We start from the raw sequence: 23857 nt of genomic DNA on the forward strand, positions 1-23857 counted from the left end.
AGCTTGTTACTGAATAAAAAGCATTTTGTGCCTCGGTCCCTCCTCACTGACCAGCCTCTGTGTGTGTGTGTGTGTGTGTGTGTGTGTGCGCGCGTGTGTGTCCGTGTCAGACTTGCTATCCAAAAACCAGGAACTGGATTTCCAAAGGATCGGGGATGGATCTTATTGGATGAGGGCAAACACTAGTGGGCGGAGCCAAAAAGATGGATGAATCTGAATCAAATAATGATTAGAAATAGAGCAAATTATTATTCAGGCAACAGTAACTGTATCCTACATTTTATTTTACTTTGTCTTGACCTTATAACTGTATTTACTTGTGGTTTGTGCACTTTGTATCGTTACCATCCTTAATTCTTTTAAATCTTGTCCATCTCTGCTATTCTTCCTCCTTTTCCTCCCTATGTAAAACGCTTCAACTATACTTGCCACATAAATTAAGTTTACTTTCTTACTTACTGAAACATCCTCGGTCTTGTCAAAGGTCACACTTTGATTTTTATTGAATTGGCACTCATACCACACACTAGACTATCTATACTTACAGGCTACAGTTGTAGTTTAGCTGAGAGTGAGCGAACAAGTTCAAATGCTGATGGTTGTTAACACTTGAAAATCTGACATATCATAATTGGGCGCGCCCTGACAAGCTGACACACGTCAAGACACTGTGTGGCCTTGTAGAGTGAAAACAATGGGTGTTTTGATGCACATCCTATGCTGCCCTTTAGACTTTATTGTAGGTTGAGCAAATAGGCGTTGGAAAAGTTGCTCATTTACACAAAGCTCAATAACAAGCAGCGCTAGGTAAGAGTTGACACCTCCACAGTAACAAGTCAGAACTCCCTGTGACTCTGGTAAACCTGTAATACATGTTGGCTTTTGTAGATTTTCTTTTCTGTGGAGAGGCTGACAGGAAACAAATGAACAGAGGGGAGGGGGGTTTACATGCAGCACAAGGTTGTGGCTAAGCATATAATAGTTTCTGTACATATTATAATATTGAGGATTTAAATGAGTTTTAAAAATGTCATTGAGCATTCATAAATGTCTAAAACATAAGGTTTTGCAGAATCATCCATTATCGTCTGACTGGCGAGTGGACTGCCACTTCATAGTGGGCGGATTTACACCTAAAGGTCTGGTTCAGCAAAAGCCATGTGGTTGAAATGATTGATTGATTCATACAGTCAGCGGGTAAAGAACCTAAATACTCCAAATACTTACATATTATAGAGCTTTGATGTACCGTTGACGCAGTTTTTTTATCTTTGACATTACACTGTCAACAGATCGCTGGAATCCATGCTTCATTTTATCGCTGAATGTTTGTTGTTATCCACTTTCTCTAGTAACAGCAAAATGTTCTCTCCAGCCCAAATTATTCAAGAGGCTCCTCGGTACATCGTGAGTCCAGGTTTGTTCCCTGCTAGTTGACATTTTGTTAGCAAATTCACCAAAACAGAATAAGAAAATGTTTTTAAACCACTGAAATGACACATACATAACACTTCCAGTTATTGGTTGGAAAGGTGTTCGCCCAACGAATGAATCACTCCAGAGTTTACTTGACAGCGGTTCGAGACCACATCTTCGAGACCCCATTGTTTGGCACTAGTGTACTTCGAGTCTTGAGTTCACAACAACCCAAAAGAACCACACCAAGTGGGTAAACGCTCCAGGGTTCGGTTCAACCACACTAAACAAGGCTGGTGTCAGCCTGCCCTAAGTTATTATTCAAAGACTTGTTATAGGAAAAACACAGGTGTTATTAATAATGTTCACGATGGCTCAAAGTGTCCAAGGAAGTCATGAGAATGTACAATACCAGAACAGAAGCAGCTAAATGGAATTCAGCCATTTAATTTGATTATTTCCTGCTGCCATGTTCTGTTAAATTAAAGGGGTCTCTGCAGCTCCGCATCCGGGTGAATCCAGCCTCCAGAGTTTGGACGCTGCCTCTCTGCAGGGCAGATGCTGCTCATTCTGAAGTGAACACCATCAGGAATCAAATGGACCATTTCAGACCGCTCTGTCTTTGTCTGTGTCACTCAACCAGAGAGAGAGAGAGAGAGAGGGTGGCCTGTTTTGATTTGTCTAACTACATGTTCTTGTTGTGGAGATGTCCTCGTGATTAGAGACACTGGTAAATATGTATGATTTGTCATGTCAGGTTGGTTGGCGGTTGCAACATAAGAAATAATTGTGATGTTCCCTGCGATGGACTGGTGACCTGTCCAGTGTGTACCCTGCCTTGCGCCCGATGTCAGCTGGGATTGGCTCCAGCCCCCCGCGACCCTGTACGCAGGATAAATGGTTGACGATGGATGGATGGATGGTTTGTGATGTTTGTGTACTACTTTGGTGATTTTGTATCTAATAAAACTGTATATTGACCTTTCTTTAAAGTGGCAGGAGAGTAAAAGCTGATTAGTAAATTCACACAGACAAGCAGAAGGAATATTCCATCCCAATAATCCATTAGTATCACAGACTTTTGATCAAATTACAGTATAGTCCCTCTAAAATCATCACAGCCACTTAAAATGTTTTACTGGCATCATTAAAATGTTCTTTGTTTATGGTTGATTTTACTGTGTGTTTTTATGTGGTGTAATTGGTTACACAATATGGTTTGGCTAGGTTTTATTCTGTCATAAACAATATATATATACTTATAGCATAAAAGTTATTCAGATGGGACGACTTCCTCCTATCTGATGTTATACATAAAAATGGAGCATGTCACGGGATAAAAATAGTAGCTTGTACTTGTAGGTTTCCAAACTGAATCTATTTTCTGCAACAAATCAATTTCCTCTTGACAATCAATCAAACAAATCTTATTTTTATTCATCTTTAACACTAGACCACCCTGTTTCAGTATTATTAAAAGCAAAAAAGCAAATTAAAAACATACTTTCTGCTAAATATCAGGTATCAGAGGTGATCACCGACTGTCTGTGGTCACAGCATACGCCTGTCGGACTGTTTAAATGTTTAAAAGATTGTCACAAGGAGTGGCTCAAATGCAACACCAGATCTGCTGAAAAACAGATTCTCTTCTCCTCTGGGTCGATATGGCATATTTTATTCATAAGGGACAAACAAAGGCTGTTTGGGGGAAAAAGAAAAAGCACCCAAAGTGTCGTTGGGGAACCTCCACCAATTCATCCAAATAATACAGAAAAACCCTCCTCTGTCCCTCCCCCGAGTCTAGCTTGGAAAAAAAAGAACAAGTCCATTCACCACTTACCACCATTCATCTCAATAGTCTATGGAAGGAGGACGTCATTACGCGCCAACAACATGCGCTGGTGTGGTCAAGTGCCACGCGCTCGGCCTCTCTTCCGTTAAGCAGATAAAAGGTGGCATCTGTCTATATTGTGTGAGTAAATCCCCTCTGCCATTGACCGCAGACACTTCACATGTTGATGAGGACGACGTATAGATGGAGGCCCCCGCTGCTTTGTTCCCCTTGGGTGGGTGGTTGGGGGACGTTATGCAAATCCAACAAACCGTTTGTGATTTCCATCTTAGCTGATAAATAATTATAGCATGTTGGTCAAACTGCCAACGTGCAAACTAGACCTTTATTCCAAGGTTGGTGAAAAAGTGAATCCTTTAAAAACTGCACGGACTTTCCCAGATACAAGAGCTCTGAAAACAAGTTATTTTGTTCCCTCCCAAAGTAGATGCGCTTTGCATTGTTTCGGAAAATTCCCCAAATTTAAACAGGCTTCACAAGACCTATGCAAATGTTTGGCGCAACTGGCAAACTCTTTACCCAACAGGAACCCACAGAAACACAGAGGAAGAGGAAGGTTGAGCCTTTGGTTTATCTAAACTAATCAACGGCGAGGGTCAGATGATACTCTATTCAAAGCACTGGCTGAGTGGTGAGGGGGCCCCTGTGGTGATTTGCATAAAAGTCGTTGGAAAAGTTTTTTTGTCATGGAGCAATAAATGTGTGTTCAACACACACCAGAAAAGGGAAGACATCTAGAAAATGAGATCCTTTAGATCACAATGAAATCACTTGTTCAGCTACGGTGATGACCTTTCTCGCTGTGGAAGACTTTATGGTCAAACTGTTTTGTTTAATGAACTGACTGGACTTCACAAGAAAAGAATAAAGAACTTCTTTTAAGTGTTATTTGGAGTTTTAATGAAACTGATGGAGGATCCGAGGATGAGAAAATTAGCTGAAGTCACCAGAGCAGGACAAGACTCCTCACCTTCTGATTGAGCAAAACTAAATCCAAAACCTTTACTCCACAGATTTCAGCACTGCCTTCCATTTTCATATCGGAAAAAAATAATCTACATGCGTCTGGAGGAAGACAGTTTAAGCCAAAAACAAATTACAGCTCAGTGCTGGCAGGGAACCTCTGTCTTCACTGTAATGTGGAAGATCATTTTTCCTTTACAGGATACATTACATCACCCGGCTGGTTTATGCAGGATTTTCAAATGACAGAAAATCTATGTAATCTTGTCTGTAGGTAATTAAAATTCCATGCAAATGCGGCTGCAACTGGACAAAAGTTATGTAACACGTACTGTAGCCTGCCTGGGGCCAGTTGTTCCCAGAAAAATGTTCAGATTTTGTCATAAGATGGTAAACTTTTCTTAGATGCACCTACATTTGTGTAATTTCTGACCAATTAGATGTTAGGGAACAAATAACTAGAGTCAGTTATTAAAGACATAGCAAGGTATTTTCACAACCAGTACATGTCACTGTGTTGTTTTTTTTGGAAGGGGCTGGCCACAAGGGTTATAGTTTTCCAAAACAGACCATCCTATATACTTTACTCAGCAATTTGCCCATGTCTTAATATCTAAACAACAAAGTAGGTCGATTGTCAATTGTCAACATATATGACCACTCCCCACTGTTCCCCAAAACGACATGTATGAGCGTTGGCAAGTACCAGCAACATGCTATCGGATCTCAAGTACATTACATTAAGTCCCATGTGAAATGACGGTAGTTTGGTTAGGTTTAGAAAAAGAATGTGGTTTTGGTTAATGTTACGTATGTCGACTTTCTTTCACACGGGACTTGAAACTTGGTCTCCTGAGTTCAAGTCCTGAGTTTACTTGACCTATTCATCCACACCGCACCGCCATTCTGACACAGACTTTGTCACTTCTCCGCTAAAGGGTCACGGCCTAACATAAAACATAAATATATACCCTGCTGTATATTCAACCCATACGGGTCGAAAGGTTTTAACTTCTCTCTCAAGCTCTCTTTTTTCACTCTCCACACAACTACGTACTTGTGTCACTTTTTGGGTGTACAACACCATTTAAGCCTCCAAGGTGAGACTGTTTGTTGTTCGCTCCAAGACAAGAAATAGATGTCATAGAGACATTGGGGAGGTGGAGAGATGCAGCAGGCAGGAGACAGCAGCTGAGACAACAGGCTTTTGGTCTGTCCTTTGAGTTTGGCTATTAAGAAAAGCTATACTACACTTTTCCCCTTATGTAGTCCGACCATAGCCATCATTTACACTGGGGACGTCCCCACCACTTTTTGAAAGCATTTGTTAAAAATGTTCTAAAAATTGCTTGCACCAAGAAATGTTAAATAACAAATGTAAATGCAATAAGAAAGGTTTTGTTGCACAATAACAAAACATGCAATGCCATGTAAATATAGAAGAAACAGATTTGCATTGTCCAAAAAAAGTAACTTAAGCTATTTACTGATTACTGCATTATAGTCCATTATATTTCTATATTCTTAATTGTCACCTTTTGTTCTTTCCTTTATATAAATAAAGACATTTCCACTATAAGTTGGTGCAGAAAATGTCTCCAAAAAGCAGGAATTAGGTGTTTAATGCTCAAAATCTTAAGGGCGAGGACGCCCAGACCCCCCAGTAATTTATTTCATCACTGAATTTTGTATCTAAACAGTGTTAAAATATCTTCTTGTTATGTTCTCATGACCCCAATATTGTGCATTGTCTTATCTCGTGGACTAAATGTTTTGCCACACCCCTAATCTGAGCCCTTAAATGTTCCCACTACTTTTCATAACAAAGTGACGCCCTTGAGTCCGACGACACTTAGTAAGAGCAGGTTAGCCTGAGGCATAACTAGGCACGTGGAAAATATTCTAAATGTTCTGTCTTGTACTGTCTGATTGCCCTGGTCTTGTTCAAATTACAGATTGAGGGGAGGTTCTGGGTTTTTCAGTTTTACTCATCAAAGTTAGAGGAATAGCTTGGTAAATTATTGGTCTTCCTTTCCCCAGAAAAAACCCTGGATTATATTCAGTGACATTTATGTCCAACGCCAACATTTTTAAAATAATCTCTTTCTACAATGTCTGTGCACAGCAACTGTGGTATAGTTAAAGGTAAGGAAAAGTTGTGGTTATGGTAAATGTACTATGGTCAAGGTTAGGGAAAGGTCGTGGCTACAGTTAGTAAAAAGGAGAACGTCAATTGGTGGTCTGTGAAAGCTGGACTTACATCCACCCCTCCGACCTCCAAATCTCGAGGTGCCGAAATCGCCCAATATGGTGATTCCCAGGGATTCTGAGCTGAAACATTGTAATGTGCGTCCAGTGTTCTAAATGTTTGGCGAGACTGATGACATGGGAAAGTTTTGGTATTAGAATACACACACATACAACAACAAAGCGTTGGAGACATGAGCCTAACAGCTCTGTCGCTTTAAACGTTTTTTGGTATCATTTGGTGTTGCGTATTTTTAGGTTTTGCTTGGCTACATATCCAAGTAAACAAGCAGAAGACACAGTTTCCTCCTGAAATTAGATCGCGTTGGTCACAAGGGAACACAATCCTTTTGTGAAAACGCAGTCCAGGGATTCCAGCGGTGCCCCGAGTCCTCTCTGGGGCCCCCCCGAGTTTTTCTAATTTGACTCCGTGGAGCAAAGAAAACTACATAAGCGCACACAAGGCTCTCACGTCTCTCATGTTTACAGTCCCTGCCCGGTACCGTGTAAACCCCCCCCCCCACCTCCTCCTCCTCCCCGTTTATGAGATAGAATTTCAATCGTCTCTCCTTTTCCAAACTCGTAAAGGGTGTAATGAGTTTCATTTGCTTCGGCTACGTTGGGCTCAAACCGCAGAGGTGACCGCAGCAGTGTTCATAAAGATCACAGGGAATCCTCAGACACACACATACACAAGAGCACGCTTCTGTTCAGCACATGCCAGCTCTGACTGGTGACTCCTACATTTGGTGTGAATTTCCAGGCCATTCATTTGGGGAACATCACTTCTAAAGGAAACTGCCCGACATTTGTGGTTCCTCTTTCAAACACTCTCCATTAAAGCCGCTATTAACCTGCCCACACTGCATAAATCACTGCTTAAAACGCAACACATGACAACAACATGCTCTCCTGTCTTTTATTTCAACAAACGCCTGTGGTATGTACATGAAAACATGGCAACAGTTAAAAATAAAAAGTTGCACAAATGCATAAACATAAAAAAGGAAACAGTTTCCATGCAACAATATGATAGATTAATTTGCTAAAATATTCCTGTGCAAGATTTCATGTTTGATTTTTGTTAAATGACAGTGAGTTTACAGTTTTGTGAACAGTATTGTAACTTACATATATTGGGAATTAAACATTGTGGTGGAAGTTACATTTAAAACCGCCCGTAGCCTGTTAAATGTGAAAGATAGGGCAGGATTTTCAAACTTTTAAAACATTTGCAAGAAAGATACAAACAAAATGACAAAAAAAGACTAGAACTGATCTTTGAATCTTCAGAACTAAATAATAATGGATTTAAATGCTTTACAACTGATTTTAGTTACCACAATTATTATAGTCTGACAAACAATCTTTACTCAAGGGCCACCTTCTAGCTTTTTCCAGAGCTTTTGATCAAATCTTCCAGTGGATGGAGTTTGAACAAATATGGAAGATGTAGTTTAAAACTGTAGGGTTATGGTTGGGGCTGAAAGTTGGACGATGAGTTTGCAAAACGACTATTTCTAAAATCAGAAATGAACTTTTTAAAAGGCAATTTGGCTCCTAACAACGGGATTGGGATTTTTTTCAGAGTTAGTGCAATCCCAAATTCAAAAATGGATCCAATTCATTTTCCAAACATTTCTGCGTTGCTACCAACGCTGAGCCTTCACTTGTTTTTCCACTTGTGTCAAAACCCCACATGTGCCTCAGCTTCATTAGGAGGATCTGGTCGCTGTTCAGTTTGATGTGAAGCAGTTAAAGCTGTGCGATGTGACTAGCGTGCCACATCACAAACACTACAGCTGGGGGGATTAAACAAGATTTTTCTGTTTTTCCAAACTTCTACAGACATGGGACTAAACAGATGCACTTTGCATCTATGTTTAGAGTCGTTTTAGGCATCTTAATGACCTACATTAAAGAATGAAACTGCGATTTTCTGCGATGAGTTTTAAAAACAAAAACCTACAAACTATACATTTACTTTGCAGATAACCTTGGAGACATTATAGCAACAGTGCAGATCACGTTTTGTTTATTTTTTTTAACAGAGGAATTGTTTATACTGCAGACTGGGCTCCACCAATTCTTGCTTTTTTAAAGTTCCCACAGATTCCCAAGATATCAGTCAATGACAAAAGGTATAATGGAAGTTAAACACATTGACAAATGTGATGCTACAGCTAGGAATCATACAGAACTTTGTAGTGACCTTCAAACGTTTCCAGTCCTGTTTATTTAATGACCTGAAATAAATTGATTTTGCTTTCTTCTCCTGTCGAGCCAGACTGCTGCTTTTATCTAAAATCCTCCAAAAGTTCATGTAATCTTTTTTATTGTCTGTCTATGGAAAAAAGTTTTTAACTTTCCCTGCATATTTTCCATTTAAAATTCCAAACTCTGTCCAGATGTTTAATTTGCAGATTTTGCCCAGCGGTCAAAACAATGTGCCCGAGCAAATCAACTTCCACAATGTGTAACCGGCTATTTTGCAAACTTTTCCAGACTGTTTATTTGTAAACTTTCCAAGTTTCTCAAGACAAGAGAATTAATTTAATGTACTTTTCAGGAATTTCCGGACCTGTTCAGAAACCCAGGAGTTTTTACAAGTATAACGAGGCCTTTGGGGAACCCTTTTGTCTGTTTTAGTGATTTTCTGTCCTCAGGGGGCTGAAATCACAGCAGCACCAGGGTGAACATGAAACCGGACGCCTGCAAAAATCTGTTTTTCTGTTTAGTTTACAATCTCTCTGACTGATGGGATGTACACAAACGCATCCCTTGATACCAAAAACTCTGGGTGCACTGAAAAAAATGCTGTAATTCATTTTTACAAGCCCTTGCTGAACTCACCACAAACCCTCTCATTCACACACATGTACCTTTTCCAAAAAAACAAATGATTAAAAACAGCAAACACTGAACATTGTCCCCCCCCCCCCCTCCCTCTATTAAGCTGTTTTCCCCTGGAAACACTCAGCTAATGTTTTCCAAAAACCCTCACTCGCTCTCATTTTGCTGCCTTCATCCCTCCCTCGTTTGCTCCGTGCCTCAGGGCCGAAGGGGTCCGCTCCATATTGTCTTCATTAAAGCCGCCGAGCATCGACCTGGTTTGGAAACATGGTGGGTGTGTGTGTGTGTGTGTGTGTGTGTGTGTGTGTGTGTGGAGGAGGAGGAGGCTGCTGACTCCTAAACCACATTCTTTAAATTCCCTGTAAACAAGAGAGAGAGAGAGAGAAATGAGAGGGTGAGGTGGATGCATGAACACAAATACATTCAGACACACACATGTACACACAAACAAACAGGAAGGGGGAGGAATGAAAAGGGGACAAAGTCATCACAATAAGTGGAACACAAAACAAGGCTAAATACACATATATCAGACACAAGGAGAAACCAAACCAAGGATGGAAGCAGTATGGAGGAGAAACGCACACATAAACACAAACACACACACATTTGTGCCAATGAGGATGCAAAATAACATCTGGCCGAGGTAAGCCGTGTCGCTCCTCAGAAAATACAAGCATGCAAAAAAGGGAATCGATATGTAAAGATATGTAAAAACAACGTTAAGCAACACTAGGTTAGACAGCGAGTTCATTTGCATGAGGACACAGACTGGTTTCCATGTCTGACATACACACAGAGTTCTGACACAATAGCTGCATTATAAAGTCTAGTCGTCCGTTTACTTTATATGTTACACTGCAAACAATGCTGCTTCGTTTGTCTATTGTTATGTTCAATAGCCTGATTGAGAAAAATAAACATGTTGCGCGCGCGCACACACACACACACACATACACACACAGTGGATGAGTAATTGCCCTGACGCAGTGAGGGAGGATGTCCTGTTTGTTGGCCATTGTGGAGCTGTCAGTGGAGTCCTGTCATGTGCAACGACAGCACCGGCTTTATCGAGAAGCACACTGGAAAAAAACTGTTTTTAATACTTCCATGTATGTGTGTGTCCTCTGGAGGCTGATCGCTAGGCCTCGCTTTCCGTATCTGTTTTTGTAAAGAAGGTGACACCACCGGTGGTTTAAACCCGCAACTCCAAATACAAGCACAGATTAAAATGTCAACACCCAGGAATTCTTTAAACCGCACATCTTAAGCAACTTGTGTCTACTGGCCAAGCCTGCTAGTGAGGCTTTAGGCCCTGATTCATTTTAACAAGGTCACTGTGTTGGCACATGACATAGGTCATCTGGCCAAACACTTAAATCTCGCCAACTTTGGCCACAGTGTAGTCATCCAGTTGTAACAGTTAACAGTGTAAACCCACTGTTTATCCCACAACTGTCAGGACAGAAAAGAGAAACGTGAGAGAAACCTCTCTCACAGTATTATAATGCTTTGTGCAGTGTTTTGGTGTTAGATAGCCATGTAACTGTTTTTTTTGTCCAACAAACCCCCACGAGCTTGTCAGATGGGCTTACTTCAGCGTACTTACACAATAGATGGGATGGTTTCATGGGTTGTTTGATAGTATTTTCACTGCGGTAAAAACACAGTGGCTGTTGTGGATCTGTGGTTTATGTGAATCCATAGCGAATACATTGTTATCCTTTAATTGTTGATGTTTAGGCTTGATCTCTTTTGTCTTCAGCAGTCTGTAACATTTGCATTCCTGCAACTACTGCCATTTAGAGTGTCGGAAACTGGCTGTTTATCTGTTACTTTTGTATTTATTTACTTTTCACACACTCCCAATAGCAACACTCGGTATAAAGCTGTTACAGCTGACTCAGTTTGGTGTGTTTTCTAAAATAAAGTAGTCATAATGTTTTTGTGACTATAAATATACTTAAAAAAACAGCATCATTTAAATTTCCTCATAAATACAAACATATAAATGCATTCCTTATTTCTATTTTTTCAAAATAGCTGAGCTACTCTTCAATATTCTCTGATAAACACAGTGTAACTCAAGAATTACATGATTGAAACATTAGCTGGGAATTACTTCTTTGATATTTCCTCGTATGTCATCTTCATTTGTTCCACATCGACGCGGTCTCTTGAGCTTGAAATGCAGAGCCATTTTCAGCCTAAACATTGCCTTTCACTGTTCTTTCCACTACACTATGAAGCAGTGAGCCTATAATAGTAGGGTTTTTTGCTGAGACTATCCAAGGGGTTTCCTCAGCACAATCGTCGTTTTTTTAGATTAAGGCTTTCCCTGGCCGCATTACATAATTTGTAATAGTTTGACCGCGACAAATTCAGGCAGTGATTACTGTTAATCGCAGCAACAAAAGGCATTTATAGCTACAAGTGAGTCATACTGGGTTCTGTGTTTATACTTGAACAATAAAGAATGAGGCAACTAAGGACAGATAGTTGCTGACTGAGTCTCTGGGGCAACGGTTGCAAACAATGCAAAAAAAGGCAGAAAAATCACGACGTGTGCTAAAAACAGGAAAACTGTATTAGAAAAGAGGAAGACCAGTCACATTTAGTCCCTCAGCAACACTGACTGAAAGACAGCTAACAGGACATTCTGCTTAACAAAAGCAAAATAGATTAAAATCTTTCATTTGTTACTGGTACTATATTTTTTCTTTTATCCCTCTTCCTCAGTTTCATCCCTCTCTTCCTGAATACGTTTTGATGCTGGTCAGTTGGTTGGATAAAAGCAATTTGATGACGTCTGATGGCCTTTGGAAACTTATGTTGGGAATTTTTTTATTATTTTGAGATATTTTATAGACTATAAAATTAATTGAAAGATGTCAATTATGAAATAGATGTAGATTAAAGCTGGTGTAGGCAACGCTGGAGAAACAGCTAGACTGAAAGCATCAAACGGAAAAAAGCTGCAACAGCCACAGATACCAGATTTTTTACCCATTTTAGTGTTCGGATGTAAAGAGAATTTCAACAAATATAATAAAAAGTGCTTCTGAAATAACTTGCCTGCTTTACCCCAGCTTTAACCCCCCTCAGATATCTCTCCCTCTCTGCTTCTCCTCACTTTCCAGATGTAGACGGTAAATTCACGTGAAGTGATGAGTGTCCATGGGGGCCTCTGATATTTACTACTTGTGAACATCTATCTATCACAGCGTCTGTGGGTGGGTATACTGGACGTGTGTGTGTGTGTGTGTGTGTCTCCCCCCCAATACTACGTATTCGAGTTTGAATATGTACATATATCTTCTCTGAACATGTTTCACGTCTTGATGTATATCTTTGTGTGAATGTATATTATTCTATTGTGTGTGTGTGTGTGTGTGTGTGTGTGTGTGTGAAATGACAAGCATCTTGTCAGCACAGGGGTGAATTAATGAGCAAGAGAAGCAGGAAGTAAAGATGCTGCCATATTTCCATGCTGACACACACACAGATAAGATACAGTCACACAGAAAGGCTGGCAGTTTACACACACTGATGAAGCTGAAGGCCACACACACACACACACACACACACACACACACACACACCCTGGGGAAATCACGCTACCAGAGTCTCGTAAACAAAGAGTTGTAAATACACAGACAGCTGCTGCTGCCTCTGACAGTCACCTAATAAAAATCACATTTTAATTAATACACCCGCTTAACAACCCTTAGTGTGTTTGTATGAGACAGAAACAACAGGAAAGACTGAGTAACCCCTAAATAGGAAACACCAGAGAGACAATATTGCTTTTAATATTTGCCACAATGTGTATCATTTGTTTATTCTATCGCATACATTAAGTGAAAATCTGGCCAGTTATATTGGGAGAATAAATAAACCAACAAATTTCTGATGAGAACCATGTTGGCTTTTGTCATTTCTGCTGCATGAACTGACTTGGCAGCTAAGGTGATGAGTTTTTATCCACGCTAGCAATGTGGCTCTAGGAACACAAATGTTTGGTCCAGAGAAACATATCTTGACAACTGACTTTGTGCCACTCATAATGTCAGCCTCAGGTAACTTGCTAAAATCGTTATTACTATGGTACACCGACATACCAAAACTTACTAAAAAGAGTAACATGCTAAAAGTAGCATCCTAACCATGAACATTATAACCCATTACAAGCTGACTTCAGCATTTAAACATAAAACTGCTATTTAAAGCAAAAAAACTTTATTTATATTTCGCTTTTCAAAACAGAGTTTGCAAAGTGCTTTACAGAAAGAAGATAAGGACATTAAAGAGACACCGAAAACAAGAGTGCTAACGTTAGCATTCAGCTCAAAGCAAAGCTTTAAAGCTGATGATACACGGGGCAACCTTTTGAGCAATGTTGCTGGGCAATCTTGCTAGTGGCAAGTCTGACTATGTTTTGAACGGATAGCGGCGGTGCAGGGCGAGTGGCGGAGTGGTGGGGGAAGGGTATTATGGTAGTAATCTTTACGCATTACCATTGACGGCAACATTGCCCAGCACCATTGCTCTAAAAGTTGCTCTGTGTATCATCAGCTTAAGTCTTGTAGAGATAATTCTGCGTACGTTAATATGCTAATGTTCAAATGTTTAGTATTCAGCTGAAAGTATAGCTGAGCCTAAGAACACCTAATTAATTACAGCACATACTAATAAAACTTGAGCCAAATTTGACAATAAAGTAAAGTTTTTCTATGCAGAGTAAAGCCGACAAGCTTATTGCTAACACTGATAATGTTAGCACACAAGCATGCTAACATTATCAGTCGGCTCAACCAACACATTCTTGCTTCCAACTCGTCACATATTGACATTGGTCAAGGCCCTTTGTCGTCGCTTTTTAACGCCCTGGGTTGCCCTTTAGCATCATTTTTAGACATTTGAAACGTCGCCATTTTTAAACGGCACGTTATTAAAGTTGTGAAACGTTATTAATTTGGTTACGTTTGGGCACAGAAAGTACTTGGTTAAGGTTAGGAAAAGATCATGTTTCGGTTAAAATAACTATGTAGGTCAGGTAACACGTAAGTTAACTTACGTCACTTGCGAAACTTCTGCAATTTATGTAACTCGTGTAACTTAAATAAAAATATTTAATGCTGACGTTTTGTTTCACGCAGGACATGAACACTGGTCTCCTGGTTCAAAGTTGGTGTTGTGGCCCTCCATCCACCCAAACCACCTTACTCAGTCTTTTGTGTTAAATATCATATACCTGCCTTTACCGTCAAAAACTGATGCTGCAGGGCTTCCTCCACTGCGTTGAACTATGATGCTATGGGGATCCACAGTGCATTACAAACTGACGCCGATGGGTCTTGACCATGTGTCCATATGTGAGGAGTCAGGGAGTGAGAACGGGTTGGCTCAACACACAGCAGAATCTAAGGAAATTAGGTGCTGATGAGGTTGACAAAAGTCACGCTTAGTCTGAATCCGTCTCTCTGTAGAGCTGAGCCTAACAGGTATGCTGAGTTTGTCCTAAAATGTCCCCATACAGACAATACCTTTCTGACAAAGCCTTTCAAATAGCGCCATCCTCAGGAAAAAATTAAATCTCTAAGAAGAGTAAAGTCATTCTGTATCCATTGAGAAATTATAAGCATGCTTTGAATCATTTCCTGTTGATACAAAATAGTATTTTCTCATAGTGAGCATTGAGCACATATTGTGTTGTGTGTGATGTACAGTGTTAGTTAAACATATGGGTTTGGGACATAACACATGCTTAACGAAAAGAAAGAATTTTGGATATTACCGCTTTAAAGATTCAAATCTGTACAGTCAATTCGTGCCAGCAAACAGAGCAGATGTGGGCACACAAACAAACACACACACGCAAACATACATCTCACACTGCCCAGTTTCTCAGGGAAACCAATGTTTATGAGCAGCACAGCACTTCCAAACCAGAGAAACACTTATCCACCCCAATGATGTCATGTGGATATGTTTGCCTAGAGGTGTGTGTGTGTGTGTCTGTTAAAGCCAATCCTTATTCTGTGTTCATGTGTACGCATTAGTTAAGTCAGCAGACATGTAGGGCTTTCTTTAATCAGAGATGGAGACGAAAAGACACACACATTTTTCTTCAGTATTTACATTTATAATGTGGTCACTTCTCATTTGGTTTGGTGTTTGCTTGTTGTGTGGTAGAGCGCCTTTGTGACAGAACTCCTTGACAAAAAAGTTGTTTCTGGCTTGACGGAGAAAATAAGTTGGTCGAAAAGACAGAGAGACAAAAGAAAAGAAAGAAAGAATGAGTATGGACATTAAACAGATGTGACAGGTTGAAACCAGGACCAAAACCTCAATAGAAGAAAGAGGGGAATAGAGAAGCCGCAAAAATCCTCCAGATTCACATAATGAGAGGGTGAAACTGAAAAAAAAGAGGGTAAATTTTTAAAAATATTAAAATAACAAAAGGTCATATGGGATCATCTTTGTCCAGTAACAATAATAGGGACGGGCACAAAAAGTATGGAGATACATTTTGTAAAATATATTTTGAGGGAGGGAAAAAAGATGCAAAATCAAATACATCCAAGCAATAGCTAAATATTCAGTAAATTTACACACTGAACCAACTCTGACTGAACAAAGGCAGGACAGGGAAAAAGGTATCTGACAGGAAAGGCAGATGGGACGCAGCAGCCAAACACATTTTCCCAGTTTCTCTCCATCTTTGGCTCGTCTGTATTTAATTTCTCCTCCCTTTTATTCTCTCCGTCCATCCGTTCATCTACTCGTTCCCTCTGTCGCCCCTAATAAAAGCAGCATGACTGGAAACCAGCGATACTTTCAAACCCTCCGGTCATGATGATTTAATGCGAGCCAACAGACCAACTGTTTTCGGCAAATAAACTGCTGTTACCCTGATTTGATATGACCTGGAGTTCTTCAGAGCGGAGAACTTAATGCTGTTTGGTTAAGCTGCTACTACATCCAGCAGGGTTTTTGTTTGTCATTTGCAACAGTAAGATGAGTTGTTCTGTTAAATTTTAGTTGCTAATTGATACCACAACCACTCTTAATGTGGAAAAAATTTGAGAACAGATATTTTTCCTTTACAAACACAAGTCTCTTACTATATGCATCTACTGCGAGTGTGCAGTGTGTGTCTACATTTTTTCTACTTTTACTCAGTTAGACTTCTGTGTGAATTAACTGTAATACTGAATTGCTCCACAGGGTCGTGCCTCCTTCTGTTTTTTGCCGCTTACCCATCGCTTGAACCAGCTCAACTCGCCTCACCTCTACTTCACTCAACTTTTGGTGTCCAGTCCTCCGTTTTCTGTTGCAGATATAGTACCCCCTCAACGTAGATGGTCTTCATAGCAACCCCACACGAAACTGGTTTTGCGGGTTGCCATAAAAAAGCTGACCTGAGTTGCTGCTGTATTACTCAGACCAACTGCCTCCATAGCGTTCCTCAGTAACGAGCTGGTGCACATTATGACAACTAATGTGCGAATGTTTTGTCGTAGAGAGATAATGTAGAAAGATTTGTTACATGAAGCCAAGTTTAAACATTTTCAACAGCCTCCTAAATTCACTTCAGGTTCTATCTGATCACATCTTAATTCAAATTCGTGAAGTCAACGTTTAGGAAGGGGTTTGATAATTAGCTTAATTGGACATGGCTGCGTGTTGTTTTGGTTTCAGACCTGACCGAACATAGGAAATAAGCTTTTTTATTTTTTTTTTACCAATTTCAGATGAACAGAATGGATTTTGGAGATTATTTATTGGTCTTCAGTATAGCAGTCCAGGCGTTACGTGTATCAGTTAGCAGGTAGAATGACCCACAATGAAATCACTGTTCTAGATTCACCTGCTACAATAGGATACACCTGTCATTTATGTGTTTGACTATATTAAATCATAAAAATAATCATTCGCAGAGGGAGTGAAAGGTGACAGAATTGAGCTTGCCAATCAATCTGTCCCGTCACACTACATTGAAGAAGCGATTTAATAGCACTTCTATTACATTTGGCACTTCAGTGTGGAAAACAGCTGTAAAATGCCCCATTTGCTATGTAGAGAGTTGCCAGGATGAATGCAAGAAATCTGAGAAGGTCCACAGTGTTTTAGCACCTTTCATTCAATCACTCTCTCTCTCTCTCTCACACACACACACACACACACACACACACACACACACACACACACACACAGGATAAATGCTGTGTCAAATATAACATTTCACTGATGGAGGGAAAGGAAGGAGGATTTCCTGTTGGGTCTGTGGTTAACACTTCATCACACCGGTTTTTTAACATTTACAAGACACCCAATGATCAAATTCAGATTTTTGGTCTCTCAAAAAACCTGGCTATATAAAGCATAATTTACGGAAAATAAACTCGACTCGCAGACATACTCCTCGCCTGTTTCTGACCTCGTCTTCCTAACAATTATTCTCCCGCCGCTCAACTTTTCGCCTAAGTTTCACCCTGCCGGAGGATCTCTCCTGGGTGCTGCGGGCTGTCAGCGCAGGGACCAAAGGCCCAGCTTTAGGCTTAACCACATGGCTACAGACACACACAGATTCATATACAAACACACATATAAAAAGGAACATATAGAAATAGAAAGATGCAAAAAGGTTACTAATACCACATGTATCAAGACCCAGACTCTGAGTGAGGAGGTTGTGGGTAAAAAGAGCGGGGTCAGCAGTATATTCACACACAAAAGGATGTCAAGAGCAACAGGGAGGAGAGGGAAAAAAAAGAGAAGAAGAACAAGTCAGACTTTCATCCCACACAGCGACGTATGGAAACAAGAACAGACACATGAAACCACACATAAAAAGAAACATGCAGAGAGAAAAGGGTTGTTAGGTGAGACAGGGTTCAGGGAGACACACAAACACCCACCCACCTGTTTACCCTCATCCACACCTGTACATGCACACAAGCACAGACACATAACACACACACACACACCTTTGATGGTGCTGATGACTTGGTCCAGGTGTTTGCTGTCGTTGCGGTCTGGTCGACAGCTTGGACTTATCTCCAGCGAGTAGTCAGGGCCGTACTCTGTAAAAAACTAACACATCACAACAATCATTATGACAACTTCTGGATTTATGGATTTCTACATTTCTCTTTTTCACAGCCATTTTTTCATCCCTCACATCTGCACACAGTCACTGCAGCAGAGTGCCAAAGCACACTTTCTCTTCTTTGTCTCTTTTTTTAAAGAATGCAGCTGCTTTCCTAGAAATTTTAGGACTTTGAAGAGTTGATATTGTGAAACTGACTGGTGATGAATATGTACACAGGCTTTGAGGGATCGTTTTTGAAATGAAATAAATTAAAAACAGTGGAAAACACATTGAGGTACACTCTCCTCAACCAACGTATCTTCTTCTCATTCTTTCTGGTTAATTTTATAGATTCTCCCCCCATATTGTGGATCAAATAAATCTATTTAAATTATTAGTAGCATTACTGTTAGGAGTGAAAGTAGTAGTAATTATAGTTTTCTCCTTTCTTGACTAAAATTGTTTAAAAAGTGATGTAAAAACAAGACAAAGAATTCACAAGCAATGTTAGCTGCTCTGTGAGGCTGTACTTTGTACTTTAGCAAACCAGCGCTTTGAGCTAAATAGCTAGCCTCGGCATGCAAACATAGGATAAAACTTTATGATTCCCAGAAGGGAAATGTGGGTGTTGCAGAAGCACAAAGACAGGAAACTGTAGATATAAATAAAGTGCAATAACAAATAATAGGTATATAAAATAAAAATAAGAAAAGAATAAAATAGAAACTATACAAGAGCAACTACAGCATGCGTCGTCATGATGATGATGCTTACATCCTCATGTTTAGCAGGTATAGCCATGTTTATTATGTTTAGTGTGTTAGCATGCTAACAATTGCTAAGTAAGACTGCACACAAAGTACAGCTGAGGCTGACAGGAATCAATTTGCAGATATTAGGTCATACTAGTACTGGACAAATAAAAAAAAAAAAAAAACACAAGATGAAAACTCAGGGGATCACATTTTTATCTATCCAATAGCTGTAGAAATATTTCACTCAAAACCACAAATGTGAACCTCATGGTGGCGCTAGAGAAAAGTCAGGAGATAAACAAGGTTAAAGGGATTCATCCTCTGGGTACCACGAATAAATGTATAAAGGTTCATGGCAATCTGTGCAATATTTGTTTCAGTCTGCACCAAAGTGGTGGACAGACCAACTGTCAGATGGACACATATTCCTTTTCTGTGTGCTGTCTGGGAGCTGCATTAACACAAAGAAAAGTATGAGACAGTCTAGCCTGGTTCGTGTAAAGAAAGTAAATCTAATGCAGAACACAGAGGAGGAACCACAAAATCAGTCAAACCTCCACTGGACAGGCTGTGCCTCACCAACATGAACAAAAAGGGGGGAAAAAGCCTCAGATGATTTCAGCAAATACCAAAGGCTCCTGGCAATTCATGCAGAGTCAAACCAATTCCATGAAACAAAACCAGCCAATATGAGAAAAAAAGAAAAACAGGTGGAAATCCAGAGAGTGAGTTCAATCAGAAGTTAAAACCAGAGCACGTCAGTTGAAAAAATGTATTTCCAGGGTATTTGTCGGGCCGTGACTCAGTGCCATGAGAGCAAAACAAACTCGGAGGCCAGGTCTGACCACAAGTGCGTCAGTCCATTCGCAGCGACTGTTGTGAAAGCCTTGGACTCTGAAGACTCAGCAGAACGTGGAGAACGAGGCAAGGTGACTGAGGCCTAAACCAAAAGGGCCATATTCCTCCACATGTACTACATATATAAAGAATTTGTCTTTAAATTGAGATGCTCTGTGTTTGTCAGTTTAAAACCACCTGTACAGAAATTATATTCAAAAGTTGAAAGTTCATTCTTGACCTAATAAACTGTAGCTGGACAAAAAAATAAAATCTCAACTCAAGGTCCACTAGCTTTTCACTGAGCTTTCAGCTGTATCTCATGGTATTCCCTCAGCAGATGGAGTTTGCCTTTCTTTCCCAATATACAAACCTCCTAGTGTAAGCATGGTATCAATCATGTGATGGCAACTAAGCTATCTCGATGACAGCTGAGCAAATTCCAGTCTCTGAGGAAGACCATGACATGCAAAATGTTAAATGCAAAAAAAAAAAGATAGAAGCTAAGTGTGCCTTACGTTAACACTGTTTTCGTCAAACTATATTTAAAAGGTTTTTAAATCAGGACCACTATTACATTTGTTGTATTATTTTCAGACTTAAAGGAACAGTAAGGCAGTCTTTGTGCTAAGCTAGGCTAACACACATTCAGTTGTACTGAACACGCAGAGACAAATGTGATTAGCGCTGCAACTAATTATTGGGATTGTGGGGGTGAATTTTTCTTTATTTTCCTCATGTAACACTGCCTGCAAAAAAAATAAAAATAACAATGTTTGTGTTTTCAACACTTGCAACACTAATCCATTAATCAATTTATATCTGCAGTGGTATACCTGTATCATTCAGAGTTCTCCTTTAAGATGGCGAAGTGATTCTGCAAACATCCTGTAATGATTTCTACGCTAATGCCACAGCAATTTTAAAGACACGGATATCTTGATTTGGATTGAGACTCTTTAGTGGATTAGATGGATGTTATTAGAGAAGACTTCAGACGGTCTGTTGGCAACACACACACAGCTGTGCCAACATGCAGTAGGAGTACACTTTTGTGTACTTGAAAGACAAAGACTACTCTGTCTTTGTTTAATAGCCCTGTGTGTGTGTGTGTGTGTATATATGTGTGTGTGTGTATATATGTGTGTGTGTGTGTGTGTGTGTGTGTGTTTGCGCACGCATGTGTGAGTCAGGGAAAGGGAATGCATGCTAGTTTGTGTGCGGTAAATGTAGATGAAGTTAAGAGTGTATAAATATGTGTGTGCGTGTTTGAGTGAAGGTCAATGGATATTTGCTACAGTACATGCATACAAAAGTAAGGCCCTTTCTCAGTGTGCGCGCGCGCGCGCGCGCGCGTGCGTGTGTGTGTGTGTGTGTGTCTGTCTGTTTCCAATTAGCTCAGATGAGTTTCTGTGTCTTACCTCCGGTCTCAACAAAGCTCAACATGAGAGTAGCTATTTAACACACACACACACACACACACACAAAATGTATTCCCATGAACCCATTGCTCTCTCTCCTGCTGTCCAGCCACACAAATACACACGCACACACACACACACACAGTCTCACTGCTTGTTTGACTTGGATGACCAGAGAAACCGAGAACCAAGAAAGAGAGATGTGCAGACACTCCTAAAAAGAAACACCAATTTTACTATAATATGATTATAACATTCTTATAATATAACTAATATCTTTCAGACAACAGAGACCTGTAGAATGAGAGACAAATGCTGTTAGGTGAGTGCGTGAGATAAAATGACAAATGATAAAAGACTGACTTTAGTGGATGATCCAGTGACGCAGCGTATCTACGTCACCTGGACAAGGTCAAGAGACAAAAAATACCAGCTGACTGGCTCCAGTGTCTCTGGCAGAGACACACGGGGAGATAAATAGTGGAAGGTCTCAGTTTATTTACCATGGTCCTTAACATGGACCCTCTGCCCATCACTCACTGCTCCTATGAGCTTGTTTGTATGAGAAACACTGGCCTTGACCGAGTGAAAGAGGTGTGCGTGTGCAAACCTAAAGCTCTTCAAAATAAATTTCTATAAATACTATCATTAAAGATGATTATCGTACAGCTTGTTTGTTTTTTGTTTTTTTAAATTGAGTCCACACCTTTATCTAAAAGTGAAATTAAAAAGTCTGTTATATTCTTTCCTACTCAATCCACTCTACTCATTTATTCTTGAAGTAACAGTAGAGGCGGCATCAGTAAAGCAGTAGTAGGGCTGTCAAAGTACTTGTAATGTGGAAGTAGCAATAGTACAGTTAAGAATAATAATATAGTGGCACTAATAGTAGCAGTGGTGTGAGAAGTTGTGATCATAGCAGTAGCAGCAGTAGTATTATATTTTCAGTATGTGTTACTAAGTATAATATTAAATAGCATATTAATAGTATTAATAATAGTGCAATTGTTGGAACAGAAGTAGTGTGGTGGCAGTCAGTAGTAGTAACCTAACATCCACAGCAACAGTAATGGAAGATGCAATATTAGTACCTGTAGTAACAGCCGTAGTTATGCAGCTAAAAAGAAGTGGTGGTTGGAGTCGACTCGGGGTCTTGACTGATTACTTGAGTTGTCAACTTTCAGGGGGCAGCCCTACAAAGTAATAGCAAATAATAATAGTAATAGTACTAATAAACCAGTACAAGCAGTAGTAGTAGTATTAGGTAAGATAGTGCTAGTAGTAGTATTGGTATTTTAATATATATCCATCTACACACCAGGACATGTGCATCTATGACTGCTTGTGTCTAAAGTTGAAAGACAGAACATGAGTGTGTATTTGTGTGCATGAGACCATCTGTGGACAGCAGTGTGTGTGTGTGTGTGTGTGTGTGTGTGTGTGTGTTTGTTTTGACAGTGATCAGCAGGATCTCCAGCTATGAAGGATGCCGAGCTGCACAGCGGAGGGGAAAACGTCTCTGGGAAACAAATGGACTCCGTCTGCTATCAAGCTGCTATCTAATAAATGTTTTCAACAAGGAAAGAAAAACGGGCCGATGCCCAAATCACAGTCACATTGAGCACGTACACCTTCCTCTCTCTGCATCTGCACTCTCCCACCCTCCCCACCTTTTCATCATTCCATCTTTTACAGATTCATCTGACAGTTTTCCTTTTAAGGCATGATGCCCCACCACCACCACCACCACTACTACTACTATACTACAATTAGATTCAAGCTTTGCACCACATTTAAGTATAAATATTTCCTTGTGTCTCTATTGTGTCACTTTAGGTATTGTGTAGCCTCATGTTTCTTTCAGAGTATACGACCCTGCTCATGCAAAGAACATGCTGTCTGGAAAAAATGTAAGTCTGCTCAATCGAAAGGTTCAGTTCAACATCCCTGCTTTACATTTTAAAACAGTAACTTGGCAGCACAAGAGAGCCTGTGTAGTGCATGTATAGTGATTGTGTTTTGAACAAATTTAATTTGTAACTGTGAGAAAATCTGGCAACATTTTCTGCCATATTTTCCAAACCCCCAATTAAATTTTTCCCCCACTCTTTTCTGTCTCCTTTTACTTTGCTTTGATATTATACTGTAGGGTATTTATGTATGAAACAGATGTAGGCTCGTGTCTATGTCTGTATGTGTTATAGGGTGAATTGTGAGAATGGTTTTCTTGCTGAAATTTGGTTAAACTGTTTGTATAATACACTGCTCAAAAAAATAAAGGGAACACTAAAATAACACATCCTAGATCTGAATGAATGAAATAATCTCATTAAATACTCCTTTCTTTACATAGTTGAATGTGCTGACAACAAAATCACACAAAAATTATCAATGGAAATCATATTTATCAACCCAT

The 23857-nt window shown here is 39.9% G+C and overlaps 1 protein-coding gene across 3 annotated transcripts in view; it reads right to left on the reverse strand.

Annotated features, from left to right (window-relative positions):
* Positions 1–58: 58 nt before the first annotated feature.
* hdac8 (histone deacetylase 8) overlaps positions 59–23857 on the reverse strand; it is a 64475-nt gene continuing 40676 nt past the window's right edge. Inside the window, exons 10-12 of one of the 3 annotated variants that reach the window (XR_006827294.1) lie at positions 18325–18430; positions 9607–9690; positions 59–88 (exon numbers count right to left, since the gene is read on the reverse strand). Coding sequence is in view for 1 of the 3 variants with exons in the window: in XM_046063712.1 (XP_045919668.1) it covers positions 9668–9690; positions 18325–18430 (129 nt within the window). In the remaining 2 variants the exon portion in view is untranslated. Of the gene's footprint in view, positions 89–7383; positions 9691–18324; positions 18431–22532; positions 22635–23857 lie in introns of those variants that run through there. The other 2 variants (XR_006827295.1, XM_046063712.1) reach the window with 2 other exon arrangements.

Source organism: Micropterus dolomieu, linkage group LG12, assembly GCF_021292245.1.
Source record: "Micropterus dolomieu isolate WLL.071019.BEF.003 ecotype Adirondacks linkage group LG12, ASM2129224v1, whole genome shotgun sequence".
In the NCBI taxonomy this organism is placed as follows: Eukaryota; Metazoa; Chordata; class Actinopteri; order Centrarchiformes; family Centrarchidae; genus Micropterus; species Micropterus dolomieu.